Below are 15410 nucleotides of genomic sequence, written 5' to 3' on the forward strand. Positions count from 1 at the left end.
AAATGCGTGCTCGTTCACGTCATTCCGTAACTGACGTTCAAGCGGACGTCTCTGCTGCGTCATTTGCGCGCCGCCTCGCTCCCGATGCACCTCTTTTCCCGAAAGCCTAAAGATAGATGTTTCGATTTGAGGTGAGTGTTTTACCCCCAAACCCATGCGCCCCACACCTGGGGACGATTTCAAAATGTCTAAGAGCAGAGCAGGTAGTGATTCCAATAGACTGCGTGTGATCTATATGGGGAAAACTGCCAGTTGTTTATGCGACTGCCAAATTCAACGCGGTTGGCGGCCTGTGAAGCAGCCCGCTCGCCTGGTGACATGAGCCGGAGGGAAGGTTGCGCTCCTTTCTCCTGGTGTCAAGGATGGGCCTTATTGGCTCATAAATGACTCTCGGTTATGAAAGGCCGGTGTGTGATGGTTATACGCTGTTTGTGTCTAGACAGCAGACAGAGCTGGTCAGTTTCAGGGCAGCGGTTTTCCATCGACGTGGGTCCTGCGTGATGTAACGTCAGCATTAGCATTGTGGCTAATGGGTTGTCTTGCTACCTACAGAGAGCCAGAGGCTCCTACAGTGAAGAAATGCTGAGCTCCCTTTATACACATTTTTTATAAAGCTTGGAAGCTGAAAGGGAAGCTAATCGCAGCTACTCTTAACGTTACCTCTGTGTTTATCTGGCGTTGAAACACGAGCTAATCTGCTCCGTGGTGATGTTTTCCCCAGTGAGAAGCCACGCTCGGTGTCGGCCAGCTAATGTGTTAGGCCGGTGGTCCTTTACCCTGGCCCGGGGGCACACTGGCCCGGGGGCACACTGGCCCTGCATGTTCGACATGTTTCCTGTCCTCCCACACACCTTGTTCAAGTGATCAGCTCGTCTTCAAGCCTCTGCAGAATCCTGATAGCGAGCCATCTTTGTGCGGCAGGGAAACATGTACAGCAGTGTGGGCAGTGTGCTCCCAGGACCAGCGGTGCGAAACACTGTGTTAGGCCGACGGGCTGCTCTGTAAACGTAAATACGGAGCCACTGAACACAAACATCTAATTTAATAGTGTAGCTTTACTAACGGTAGTATTTAGGTTTCACTTTCTAAAACCAGTGTGGCACAATGTGACTTTGTCTGCTCAATGCTAACTTGGTGCTTGACAATTTATAATGCCAGCTAAGTTAATTATTTGGGCTCTTATTTATTTAACTTAATAATATATATAATAATGTCTTGTAGGACACTAGTTGGGTCTAAAATTTAATCTTCACACTTTCCACTGTGGTCTGTTGGCACTGATGTGCCATTTTTCCAGTGCAGGCAAAATGTCCATGCTCTTATTTTGTAATGTTTACCTTTTACCTTTTTTAGATGTCGTTTTATATTGTAAAGGAATAGCTCGGATTTTTGAAGTGTACTTATCCATAGTCAGTGTATTACCTACAGCAGATGGCGGTCGGCACGCCCCCAGTTTGGAGAAGCAGGCAGGAGTCCCTGCACGGACGCCAAGCAGTGTGCAGCTCTGGATTGGGGCGGCAGAAAAATGGATTTTCGTCTCTTAAAAAGATCAACATCAGTTTAAGAGTATGCTACATTTAAAATAATAGTCACCTGTTTCACGTTGCCATCAGACGCACCTTTGGAGATAAGAAACTGAAGCTGTTCTCTCTTTCTCTCTGCTCTCTTCAAAGTCACCAGACTGGGTTGACAAAAACAGTATTTTTATTTTGCAGAATGCTTTGAGTTTCTAGTCCAGAGCTGCCGTGATCGGTTAGTTTGCATGTGTTACTGTGTGTGTAGAGGTCTAAATAGTTTTTTTGGGTCCAGACTAACGCGTTAGTTAATCATTCAAGCAGTGGCAGGACAGCGAACTCCCCTGTTCTTCAAGGTAAAGTTACTGTTTTTGTCAAAGGATCTGGCTTTGAAAGGCCTCAAGTTCCTTTCGGAAAGGGCTGTCTGATGGCAATGTAAAGCGGTGAAAATATCTCAGCGTATACAGCGTATGCTTCATCTGATTGAAGTGTTTCTGCTGCCCACGTCCACAGCAGTACATTTCTTCACATCTGTGCTGTGACTCCTGACTGCTTCTTGAAACTGGTGGGGGTCCTGACCACAATCTACAGGAAGTAGTAAACAGAGTTTGGATAAGTACCTCATACAACCAGCGTAAAAAAATCTCTCCTACCCACAGAGGCAGGCCGACAAATATGACCTAATTTGGCAGATCGCTAATACGCTATATTACACACCTCTGCATAACTTGTTGCATTTTTAATCTGCAGATCTACTAAAGTGGCAACTTAGTGAACCATCATGCCTTTGGTGCAACTGATGGCGTCATGAATGACTGGAGCTGTCTTTCTAATGTCTGCTAAAGTCTCCTGACTGTTTATCGTAGTGATTAAATTAACAAAAAACAGGAATAATGACAGTTTCTGAGAATATGCTTTGAGACTTGAGGTCAAAGCTGATATGATGAAAGATAATTTAGGATTTTTTTGTCATGTTTGTGAAGTTGTTTCACCTTGCTGTTGGTGTCATGCAATAGGAAAGGCATCAACTTACCAGCTCCAGTGAATGTATTGTTTACTGAAGCTGTGAAGACTCCTTCAACTGGTTGGTGTGATTCAACACACCAAATGAACATTTCCTAATAGGGGAGCTTGGAGAGGGCCTTCAACCACAGTAGCTGCACCTTAGATATCAATGACTCTGTAATACCAGATGGATATAAAAAATCCTCCATCCATCCACTGTCTATACAGCTTATCCCTAAGGGGAGCTGGAGCCAATCCCAGCTGACTTTGGGCGAGAGGCACGGTACGCCTTGGACTGGTCAATATAAAAACCATCAGCATCAAATATGTGCATCTTGGAAGCCAATGGACCTTTTTCATGCATACATTTTGATGGTGTAATTAAAATATCAATGACTGCTGGATTTAATTTAGGTGAACCATTTCTAGGGGCCTTGTGTTGTGTATGCAGAAATCTCTCACTGGAGCCCTTAACTGAAGCGAGTCTCTCTTAATGCCATTAAGATTGTGATTGTTATTGACTAGTCTAGCCTATTGCTGAACTGCTTGCGGTAGATTCAACCAAACCCGGTCAGGAACAGCTTTAAAGTCTGATACAACAGTCCAATGTTGCAGTCGTAGAATGAATATTACCGTCTGAAGGGGTGAAAAAAAAAAAATTAGTAACCTAGAGCAGAACATAAAATATAGTATTTTTGAAAAAAAAATTAGCATTTTCCATTGTTGCCATTACAAAACTATCATTTTAATAGTAGTCCAGTAGAGGGGGAAAACGTTTGTGTTGTGTGTTACTGTGATTTACTGCACAGATTACACATGTGTTGTGAAATTTAGTGTATAGAAAAGGGCAGCTAGACATGTGAACTGCCACATGAACAACACACGGGTAAATCCAAATGAAGTGCAGCTGGGCCACACTGGAATCAAAAATCAATTTTCTTAAATGGCTGGTTGTTACAAATGCGTTCTGTTCTGTTCCTTCATCTGCCTTTGCAGTCCCTAGATGAAGACTGTATGTTGGAGGAGGAAGACGAGGGTCTGATACAAGAGGAAGATGAAATTGATCAGTTCAATGACGACACCTTCGGTGCTGGGGCCATCGGTGAGTCACGCATGAAATTATATCTGAAATGCTTCCAGCTTAACTTGAGGGCATGCACAATTAATAACAATGAATTTCTCGTTTTATAATTGCACAATACTTGTTTTTGAGTTCAAGAAGATGTTGATATATATGAAGATGCATCTTAAACAGATTATTTTTAATCAATCTCAAGTGTTCCATCAACATCAATCCCTCCCTTATGCACTTAACCTTATGCCTGCACCTCCACTTTTTAAATGTAAGTCCTTATTTGTGACGCAGCTTAATCTTGATTTAAGTTTTATGAGCTTATTTTGATTGTGTTGATGTGAATTAAAAATATTTTAGTAAAACAGCATATTTACATTTTGATCGCCCAGCGCCCCCCCGATGATGGAGATGATTGTATTGCATATGTAGATGTTCTTTGTTGTTGTTGTTGGTCATTTTCACGAACAACGATCCGCCTTTGAGACAACTCGACAAAGTTTCAAGCCAAACAAACTCATCTGTCTGTAGAACTGTGTGTAAGATTTCACCACAGATGATCCGTTGCCACAGAACAACCAACCAGTCTGTCTGCTCTTCCAGATGACGACTGGCAGGAGGAACACAAACGCCTCGCTGAGCTCGATGAGAGGGACGGGCTAGCAGCGGGGCCAGGGCTGGGAGGAGAATCAGATTTAGGAGGAGCTGAGAACTCTTCCCCCACCCCTCTCCCCTCCTCTGCGGCCCATGTCCCCCTTCCATATTCCCTCCCTTCTCTCAAATTCTCCTCGTCTTCCTCTGGACTCCCTCCACCAGGTCAGTGGTGTAACTAGAAGAATGCTGCTCGCAGCGAGACTGACTTAACTCACTAAGTCTGTTCGTTTCTGTGGGAGGTCGCAGTATTCCCTATCAGTCATTTTTAGGTTTGGGGTTTGTCTAAGTGACTTCTTTTCAGGAGTTAAGAACTGGGTTGGCAACAGGCCGAAATGATTGGATAATTGGACAGAACTGCTGGTCACAGATTCTTCCATGACTGATTGTTTAAGTTGTATGCAGAAAGCTATAATGCGCCTGTTGGAGAATTCAAGGTAAAACTGTCATTACAGATGTGGAAGATCGTGGAGGGGGTGGTGACCTGGCTGAGTCACTGGCCAGACTCATCTTGGAGGCCGACCCGGCCATCGCTGGGGTTGGGGCGGCTGAGAGGCCTAGTCCATCCCCCAGCTCTTCAGGATCGAGCCTGTCCACTCTACAGGGACTGGACCGATCCAGAGCCCTGCCCCAGCCCTCCCCCATCCCACATCCCACTCAACCACACCAGCATCCCCATCTACCCCAGCACCAGTTGCCTCCTGGGCCCTCCACCTCGGGTGAGGATGAATGCAAAATATATATATATATATATAGTTATTTCTACTGGTGACAAATTACCAGTCAAAAACTGCGCTATTGAAAACTACTGTTCATGTCAGGTTTCACACTGTTATTATTTATGTGAGACATAAGGGTTGTTAATGGACAATGTTTAAGTTGGCTGTCTATCACCTTTCTAATGACAAATAATAGTAATTCAATGTGTCCAGCATGATGGTGTAAGTGAAACAAGGCGTCTGCTGTTGTTATTTCCTGTCTGGAGTCTTTGTCAGTGCTTGTTAAAAGTGTCCTGACCATAAGGGCTGTTACAGTGTGCTGAATTGTACTAGTCATTATCAAGTACTGCATATGGGTGTCAAATAAAAACCAACATAAAGCCTCACATCCCTGTGGGCGGGACCCTACAGACCAGCAGAGGAGGCTGCGTCAGATCAAGCATTTGCAGCATTTATGAATGAGTTTATTTGATTAGCAATCACATAAAAAAAGATAATGATTCCAACAATTATAGAAATTCTACATACCAGAGCAGATAGTTGGTCAGTCCGTTCCCTGAAACGCTACTGAAGGATTGAATATAATTCTTTCAAAAGATATTGTCTCATTTGTTTTTTTGACAATCTATTTATTTATTTATTTTATTATATTGTCTTTTAATTTGTTACCCATCCAATGATTCCTCATACACAACGAATCAAATAAATCACAGTGCAGGTACGTCTTTGCTCAGCTGAGATTATATCCTCTATATTGTCACCACATGGATGTGGGGTTTACATTGCTTTCTGGGTGCGTTTGCTATGTATCACAAAGCAGTTTTTCATTATATAACAGGATGTTTTTAATTTTTAGGAATATGCACAGTTTTACCCTCAGACACAGCAGCTTGTTTTCAGATACCTTATGACAGTGTGGTTTGCTCTGCTATATTCCCTGTATTGGCCTGGTTTTACTGAAATCTGCTGTGCTCTGCACGACTCCAGGCCTTGCTCCTGGACCCCCTCCCTCGTCCATGCTCAGCTACCAACAGCAGCAGCACTTGCTGCGCCGAGGGACTGCTCCTATGGGCCAGGTTAGTTGTTTTTAACTGACTATTCCTCTGTACTGTTCTGTATATCTGGATTTTTAAAGCCTCAAAAGCAGTTTTTAAAAACCCATTCACCTTATTTTCATTCTGTCATATGATGCAATGGGACATGTGGGAAAATAAATTTCCTGTTAATTTTTCTAGGATGATAATATAATATAAAAGATGAATGTATAATTTATATTTCCACAATTTAATGATAAGCAGCCTCTCATCATTTTTTACTGCAAAACAGTGTACTTGTACAGTGTATCAGTGTACAGTGTATCTACAGCCTGCTACTCCATTTTGATTTATTGTTTTAATGGCAGTAAAATGAACAGGTGGAATGTAGAGTTTATGCTGTCAAATATACATATATATGTCTATATATATGTATATTTATGTGTGTATATATACACATATATATGTGTATATATATCTACAGTAACATTTATTAAAACTTCAATTGTGTAAAATCTTTGTGTTTCAGGACTTTAGACTAAATTCTCTCATAATGTCTCTTAGATGAACTCTCACAGTATCTGGGAGAACAGTATGGGTTTTGGGCCAGTCAGCGTCACCCCCGGACTGGTCACACACATGGAGGTGAGGGACTCACAGGTCATCCATGTCTGGTTTAACAGTGTATCCTCAGCTTGCATGTGTCTTCATGGCAAGATGCAGAGCCATAACTGGGGAATGGGCTAGCTAAACCCAGAGGGTCAAAAATGTGTCCAGAAGACGTGTGGTTGTTTTTGTTGTCGAGCTCATTGATGCTCTAATTCATACAGTTATTCATACACTGAAGACAATCAGTTACACAGGTTGAATATTATAAATGTGGAATTGTTTAGTTTTTAGTAGTATTTACAACAGATGTTGTAAAAAAAAAAACAAGGAAGTGACATTGAGAGAACTTTTGCTTGCACGTGAGAAATGTGAACAGTGCAGCGCCACGTGTTTGTCAGTGTAGTAATACATAGAAAAAGGTTGGAATCAGGCGTTCTCAACTTCACCTTGTTAGTAAAGTGTATAAACTACTAACCTCTGCGTTGCTAAATAATTACATAATCCCATAATGTAGCTGTAACGGTAGGGTGCCGAGAATATACAAAACAGAAACAACCAAACAAGATTTCTGCAGCCTAGTTTTCAAACTTAACCAAAAATGTCAATCAATCTTTATTTAATCAATCAATCCCCTTAACATATGGAGCAGGTCAAGACCACACTCACACAAAACCCTCTTCGTATTAATTTGTATGAAGTAATTGCCCAAGTAATGGGCCAAATATAAATCAGAAACAAATTCTGCTTTTTGAACATTGTCCACACTACATAATAAGTTATGACTTTATATAACATCCATCCATATATGATTGTATACAATAGGCCCATTGTGGAAAAGTTATGTACTTTTTTTTATATTTCATCGACTATCTTCTTCCTTCTCTCCTTTCTTCAGGATAGTCCACTAATGTCTATAATCAAGGAGGTGGGCCTTCCAAAACGACCTCCTCAGGGTAGGAATGATGAAGGGCGGGACTTGTCTGAGAGGGTCCCACCTCCACGCTCTTCTTCCCCTGTGATTGGTTCCCCTCCAGTGAGGGCAGTACCCATTGGGACCCCTCCCAAACAGCCAATGAGCCATGCCCTGAATCATCAGGTGAGACGATGGTTCTTCTCACTCCACAGTGTTTCCTTAGTGACATTTCTCCTTTATCATTGCTCCTTTTTGCCGTTTCAAAGGACTGATTGAACACTAAATCTCGTGTCTGCAAAAATCCCCCCATTATTGTCGTTGTATGTCAATCTGGATGGCAGTTCATGTTTTTAGGAGCCAAAAGCTTTCAAATGCACTCACCATACTGTTGATGATGCTATTACTAGAAGTCCTGAAGCCTGAAAGTTTACACATGGGGGCTTCTCAGATGTAATATTTACAGCAGTAATGTCCTTTTAAAGTCATATGGTGTCAAGTTGGGATTGTCAGATAGCCCCGTCATAGTGTGACTAGCAGTCTCATTAGCTGTAGTAGTTACCATGCTGTGATATAACTGTGTGTGTGTGTATATATATATATATGTGTGTGTGTGTGTGTAGATCCACCATCCCACAGCGGTTCATGTGAGAGCCCCGGTCCAGCACAGATACCCTCCTCCTTTCCCTGAGCGTCTGTCACCCAACACCCTCCTCAATATAGCTGTGAGTTTTCCTCTCCTCCGTCCTCCCCCTGGCTTTGTAGCTTTGTGTGCAGTGAAGGTTAAAGGTTTCTGTGATTTCACCCATGGCCAGCTTGAACACTGGGTCTGCATTGTTGTTAGACTTATGTGTTGTATATGTTGTATCTCTTGGGAAAGATGTCCTGATTTGCTGTTTTCTTTCACAGTCCTTTTATTAAAATGTGTCAATATTAAAATGATGTTTCTAAAGTGATTAAGCAGGCTTGCCACAGCATGGTCAAAGTGTTTCATGCTTTTCATGTTGTTAGCATTTTTTGATTGAATTTGGCTTTTAAAGGATTAATATGTAATAAAATTTTAATATAGCTTGATATTTGGGGCCATGAGAATGGTGTTGATTTTCTCATCTCTCATTAAGAAAGCAATGCAAGCAAACCAACTTCCATTTTCATTATGATTCTAAGTATGAAGTTTCTACTTTTTATCTTCGGTCAGAACTCTCCGCTGTGCCGCGGTCCGTTCCCTCCAGGAGTTAGTACAGTCCTGTCTCAGCTTCAGAGGGCCCAGCTGCTCAACTCTCAGGTAAGTACCATAGAAACACACACACACACACGCAGCCTTTATAGATTGGTAAAGTGTAGATAACTCCCCTGTTTGTAGCTACACATTGCAGCTTTGGCAATAGGTAAAATTGAAACGATATGAAACTGTGATTATTCCCTCTTAGAAGAAATGGAATACATAAGACAAATAATCCTACAAGAAAAAACATAATCAAAGACAAAGTAAAAACATGAATCCTAAAAACAAATGGTTTCTTATTTGCTAGCAAGCTGACGTTGGTTTGTTCAGACTTACATTATCCAAACCTGACAACTCTTTTTTTTGTGGGTCAAGAAAGTGCTTTTCAGAAGAGGAGCGCAGACACAGCAGCTCCAATGTTTCAGTATTAACTCCCAGAAAACACGAGTCGTTCTCTCACACTGGATCCTTGTTGTCCGTCTCCCCCCAGGTGGCAGGTTTTCCCCGCGGTGGTCCAGCGCCTCCTTTGTTACCTGGTGGCGGTGGTTTCAGGCCTTTCTTTGGGGGCCCTCCTCCTCCACACGGTCACCGAATGGGCCCGCCGCCCCCTCATGGCCCACCCAACCACACACCACCCATTCGGCACAACACCACCCACCTCCACCCCCAGCACCGCCGCATGCTCACTCAGCGCATGCAGAACCGAGGAGGGTAAGGAAGTGTGTATGTTTGTGTGTTTGAGGTACAAATGAACGATAACGGAGCCCCATTGTCACACATCATTTAAGCAGCTACGTGGTAGACATGTTTGTCTCCTCACCTCCCCTTAGCGACCGTGGCAGGACTGGAGGGGACCGGCGCAGCAGGGACCCCTACAGTAACCTCATGACCCAGAAAGAGAAGGAATGGGTAACCAAGATCCAGATGATGCAGCTGCAAAGTACTGACCCTTACCTGGATGACTACTACTATCAGGTTGGTTTTTCGTGTAGATGCCCTGTTTGCTGTGTTCATGTAGGAGTATGTGGTTCTTTGTAATTGTTTGTTTGGATGTGTATCTACTTCATTGACCTTAATCAGATCAGATAGAAATGTTATAATGTTCATGAGTTAAGTACAAAATGAGGGCAGCCGATAATTAGTTTTGACTCTGTAAGATGTCAGAAAATAGTGAAAAATGCACAGCACATTTTCCTTGAGGCCAAGGTGGCATCTTCAAACTGCCGGTATGAATGATGTGGTGATTGTCCACATTACAGCTGATGGTGAGTTTCATGGTTGTTGAGGGTTTATTCATGAACTCCTTTTAAATGATCCGTTAATCTGACAGATTAATAACAATTATGACAAACGATCAACTAAAAAAGCCAAAATGACTCTGTTGCTGCCTTCAGCGTCTCAGAGTCTGTCCACATTAGCAGTTTAAATTTGCAAGTGCATCTTTTTCTCTGTTTCAGTCCTCCGTTCGGACTAAAGCGGCATTTTTCTCCACCGGTTTTCTCATGTTTTTCCAAGACAGCTTGGTGTTTGAGTGTGTTCAGGTTAAACAGAGCTCATGATGTGATGATGTAAGCTGCCCAGTGAGGGTCACAGGCTGAGAGGAAGTAAAGATAAGAGGGAAACACTCTGTTGTCTGTCTTTTGTCACGTTTTAAACCCGTCTGTAGCAGATACATACAGAACAGCTGCTGTCATTTACATGTATGCATGTTGATTTTGTGAGACAATATTGCGACCATGAAAGAATGACTAGAGGGTGAAGAGGAGCTTTTTTTATGTTGTTCACGTAGACACACGTCTCTATAAAAACAACCTGGCAACACTAAAGCTAATCATTTCCACCACAATTAGGACGGCTTAATGCAGACGTATCTCAGATGTGAGGATTTTTTCTGTTCTATGTCGTCAGGGGCAGTTTGTCTTGTGCTTTGGGTCACCAGTTTGTGTATTAATGGCTCAGTAATTATTACAGTTAGTTGACACTGACACAATCACTGACGTACGTGTGTGTGTGTGTGTGTGTGTGTGTGTGTGTGTTTACACATGTAGAACTACTATGAAAAGATGGAGAAACGTCAGGAGGGAGAGAGGGACAGCAGCAAGAAGGAACACACCACCAAACTGATCACTCCGCAGGTCGCCAAGGTCGAACACACCTACAGACCAGGTGAGTGACCACAGAACGCAGCAGAACATTATCTGCTCTCCACTGTGCGTGACGATGACACACCGTCCTGGACACCTATTAAACGTCGACGTGTGTTTGTCATCAGTTCAGTTTGCAGGCTCCCTGGGGAAGCTGACCGTCTCCAGTGTCAACAACCCCCGCAAGATGATTGATGCCGTGGTAACAAGTCGCACCGACGACGAGGTCTGTTTGCATGTTTCTTTCTTTCTTTTCTTTTTTTCTCTTAGATTAGATTAACCAACAATAGATGGATGGCAGGGGTGCCCACACTTTTTCGGCTCGCGAGTTACTTTTAAAATGACCAGGTCAAAATGATCTACCTACATTAAAAATGCTAAACGTACATTAATTTCTATATATACTGAGTATACTTTATATATACACAATATATGTTGGCGTACACTGCATAACTGCAGCTAATGTAACCCTTGGTATTACACATAAAAACTGACAGCAGTAATGCACACAGGTGACAAACAGTGATGGAACCATCAATACTGCACACAAGTGATGAGAGGAACTGGAACATTCAACACATTTATGGTCACTACCTTCCTCTGATGACTTGCACTGAATAGAGTCAAATATCCCTTCCTATCCCATTCCCCATCCCAGAGTATCCCTTCTTTAGTAGATATAGATTGGAAGGCTAACTAGGTCACTTCGCTCACTGGAGTTTTGCAGTAGCTAGAGCGTTTGACCGCGTGCATGTCCCTGCCCGCGACCCGTAGCAGAGAAGAGATCACAGACTGGCCGTCCTGTACGTCAATCAAGTCACAAACGAGACTTTTTATTTATTTTTATTTTTTTAATGTCACGCGATCTACCCGCACCACCTCCGCGATCGACCGGTAGATCGCAGTCGACGTATTGGGCACCCCTGATGTATGGGGTAGGAGTGATTCATTGTTTACTACTGAGCACTTCTTCTTTCACTCACTCACAGAGAGTGAGGCTGTTGTTGTTGGCAGCTGAAGGAGGTGCTGAGTGGTCAATATCATGCTTTTTTTGTGTGGTTCTTGAAAGCAAGTCAGGTGTAGGGCATTTTCCATCCACCAGGGGTGCTGACAGTTTGAAAACAGCTTTGTAGTGTGGAGTGTCATAACGTTCCTACTCTGTCTTGAGTATTGTTTTATTTATTCATTCTGTACCTGTTTCATAAGCAGTGCTACGTGAAGTGTGGTCCGTTTTGAAGGCTTGTTGGTTAGTTTGCCTGATTGTGTCAACCTGTCTGTCTACCTCCCAGGAGAAAAGAGAGAAGCAGGTTTGGAATAAGAGACGGCAGATCCTCTACACTGTGGAGAAGGTAAGATGACGGCTGCTGTACATGTCAAGCACACGTTCAATCAAACTGCAGGAAACACTCGAATATCCTGATCCATCTCTGTGACTTTTTCTTTGTCCCTCCGTCCGTTCATGTCAATCAGATGTACAGTTTGCTGCTTGAGGTTCAAGACTTCGAGAAACGTTTCCTCCAGGCGCCAGAGGAGGACAGGGAGGCTCTGCTTGAGCAGCATAAAACCAACACAGTGCAGCTGTGCAACTCTCTGAGGGAGAAGGAGTGGGACGACAGGTAGGAAGGTGGTTAGATAACATGGATAAATAGGAATGTCTGAACTGCAAGAGCTGCACTTAGAAGTCCTTATTCTCATCTAGCTCACACATGGGGACCAGCAATCTAAGAGATGATTACAAAAAATACAAGATGCACTCATGTACACTTCTTCTTCCTCTTGATAAGAGTGAGTGATGAGCAGTGTGTGATGATCATGTCGGTGAGGAAGGGCAAGCGGCTCATCTCCAGGCTTCTCCCCTTCCTGCCCTCACCCCAGGCCACCGCCATTGTCATGGCGATTGCTCGCAACCTTCCAGCCCTGGCCAAGAAGGACAAACAGGACCAGGTAACCCTTTCAGTTTGCAGCATCCATCATTTTAACACAAAAGCCAGAGTGTGTCAATGACAAAAAACAACATTTTTCCAGGCCCACCATCATCAAGGATGTTCTAATCACGTAAATGTGAGGAAAGACAGGAGGCTCCTGGAGGAGCTTTGAGTGAGGATCCATATGTATAGCCCATGCTTTTTTTTTTTTTTAACTGTTGGGTAACTGCATGAATTTCCTTGCACCATTTGTCACCAGCTAAAGCTTTCACTTCCTGCAGCTTGTTAGGGTTACGCTATCAGCCCAGAACAGCCACACCCGTCAGGCACAAAACTGGGTGACGCGACAATTGATGTTTTATCCCGTGTTGTACCGTAAAGGACGACAACCGACGCCACATCTGAGACACCTCATGATGTCCCAACAGAAAGACTAGCTTGTCAGAATCTTTTCAGCTTCCACATCAAATTCGACGTGGTTTTGAACCCAGTGAAGTGAAAAGGGATGACGACGGTGCTGTGAAGTGGAACTGTGAAACAGAGGAAAAGTCACATTTGCTTTTTCTTTGCTGCTTTTCTGTATTCAAGACAGCCCGAATCACACACACTTCTTCATACGCCACTGTTTGTTCACACTCATGTTGCTGGAAGTGTTGCTTCCAGATGATTACAAGCATTTTGTGAAAGACGGCGAGCTATGATTCATAGGGGACCTACGTGTATTCTGTTCTCTCTTGGTGAAACCACAGCAAGAATTTTGGAGTATCTTATCACCTAGTCTGACCCTGAGCATCTTTACAGACATTACAGCTGCATTCATTAAGTATATAACAGAGAGGTCCCTCTGCTCTGCCTTTAGTCCCCACATATTGACGCTTTAGTTCACAAACGTGTATAACTTGCTGTGGTGACAGCAGAGCTGGTCTTCCCTTCCCGTCTCATAATCTCTGCCCTTTTGCTCAGGTGCTGTGCTGGTTAGTAGAGCCAGTTTCTTCAGTGATCCAGTCTTTATCAAGCTCCGCCCTCACAGACTTGCTCCAGGAGCTTCAGGGCAATGAGGGCCAGCTGGCCACAGTACTGCACAACAAGGTAAACACACACACACACACCCTATATATTAATATAAAACACACGGTCACTCATTAATGTCAGAGTAAAGATGAAAGAGGTGAACCTCTGGTCACGCTGACTGGTGTTATCAGTGTTATCAGGGGCAAACCAACTGACCGCTGGTTCAAACAGTCGGAGCTCCACAACAGTGTGCACTGATGATGCCCGATCGATACTGGATCCCAGCCCCAACACAACAAAGTGACTTGACAGCAGGGTCTCTGGCTGCATGTAGACTGATTACATGATCGAAAAAGACGAGGCTGTAGCTCATCTCTATTTTCTTTATTGGCCACAAATTCCATTTAGAGACCAAAACCAGCAACAAATTGTTCTGACTAACAAGCAGTTAGTGTGTGTGTGTAACCAAAGCCTGGTATATCTATATCTATATCTATATATAGAGACACACACACACTCTGTAGACCTTACTTAGACTTAGTCCCACATTCACCATTAAAACAGAATACTTGTGACCCATTTTGACCCATCTTCAGTTGGCTTGGTTGTCTTGGAGCTGAGAACCACAGACCGGACCGAGAAGTTGGAAAGTACTAAGAGACTGACACACATACGTTACACACACCTCTCTGTTTCTGTGCAGTTTGGTGTGACACTGCTGTATCTGATCCTGAGTGAAGGAGAGAGGATGCAGAGCTCCGACCCCAACTGTCAGCTCATGGACGACAATCGATGGTCAGTGCCGTCAGCTACTGTCTCGTGTTATAAGCAGATGCCCTGAAATGACCCTTTGGGCCCACTTAGCACATTCTTCCTGCTGATCTCCGTTAACCCACACTGTGCCCCTCTCTCCCCGCCCAGGACTGAGTTGGTGTTTTCAGTGACCAGGGAGCTGCTGAGCATCCCCTCCTCATCCCTCTCTCCTCCCCTCTTCACCCCTCCCAATCTGCTCTCCCTCTTGTCACGCTACGTTGATCGGCAGAGGCTGGAGCTGCTGCAAGACAAGCTACAGTGAGTTAAACCTACACACACACACACAAAATGAAAACAAAAGTAAAACTCTAAAAGATGGAGCTGCTTGAATAAACGTATCCAGTGTGAAACTAAAACTGTTTATTCTTTGTCATTCTCAGGATCTCTGCTTTGTCCAGGTAGAAGTTACAGACATCAACACAAACCCCCTCCATTTGATGCAGACCTTTTCTTTTTGTGCGTCAGAAGAGTCAGTGGTGTGTGTGCGCGCGTGCGTGTGTGTGTGTGTGTGTGTGTGTGTGCCCTGAGATGAACCCTTGGTGGATAATTTTAATCCAGCAGAATCTGTAGTCACTTTTGTTTTTCTTTGTGTTTAGTCTGGTGGTTTTGTGTGTGTGTGTGTGTGTGTGTGTGCGCTCGTGTGTGTGCGTGTGCGCTCCAGTGACACGGGACAGTGTGAGAGACGGACAGTCTGAATGAAATCTGCATTTTTAAATATCTTGTTTACGATTATGCCTGTGATGAAACTTCAAATTAAAAAGTATTTCTATTATATAAA

The 15410-nt window shown here is 43.5% G+C and overlaps 1 protein-coding gene across 1 annotated transcript; it reads left to right on the forward strand.

The window, feature by feature from the left end:
* The first annotated feature begins 41 nt into the window (after window positions 1-41).
* Window positions 42-15410, forward strand: patl1 (PAT1 homolog 1, processing body mRNA decay factor). Its single transcript, XM_070828288.1, has 20 exons — window positions 42-131; window positions 3516-3621; window positions 4195-4407; window positions 4698-4961; window positions 5949-6037; window positions 6560-6640; window positions 7500-7700; window positions 8138-8239; window positions 8713-8799; window positions 9230-9450; window positions 9570-9714; window positions 10788-10905; window positions 11012-11109; window positions 12173-12232; window positions 12354-12499; window positions 12668-12827; window positions 13772-13897; window positions 14523-14614; window positions 14741-14890; window positions 15013-15410. Exons 1-20 carry the CDS (start codon window positions 117-119, stop codon window positions 15032-15034), a joined length of 2496 nt encoding a protein of 831 aa, XP_070684389.1. The 5' UTR covers window positions 42-116; the 3' UTR covers window positions 15035-15410.

This window comes from Pempheris klunzingeri, chromosome 3, assembly GCF_042242105.1.
Source record: "Pempheris klunzingeri isolate RE-2024b chromosome 3, fPemKlu1.hap1, whole genome shotgun sequence".
In the NCBI taxonomy this organism is placed as follows: Eukaryota; Metazoa; Chordata; class Actinopteri; order Acropomatiformes; family Pempheridae; genus Pempheris; species Pempheris klunzingeri.

Excerpts from the sequence above, each read along its gene's own strand:
- patl1 (XM_070828288.1), top strand. Across the intron at positions 3,622-4,194 it reads CTTCGGTGCTGGGGCCATCG|ATGACGACTGGCAGGAGGAA; the intron begins GTGAGTCACGCA and ends CTGCTCTTCCAG. Across the intron at positions 12,500-12,667 it reads GAGAAGGAGTGGGACGACAG|AGTGAGTGATGAGCAGTGTG; the intron begins GTAGGAAGGTGG and ends CCTCTTGATAAG.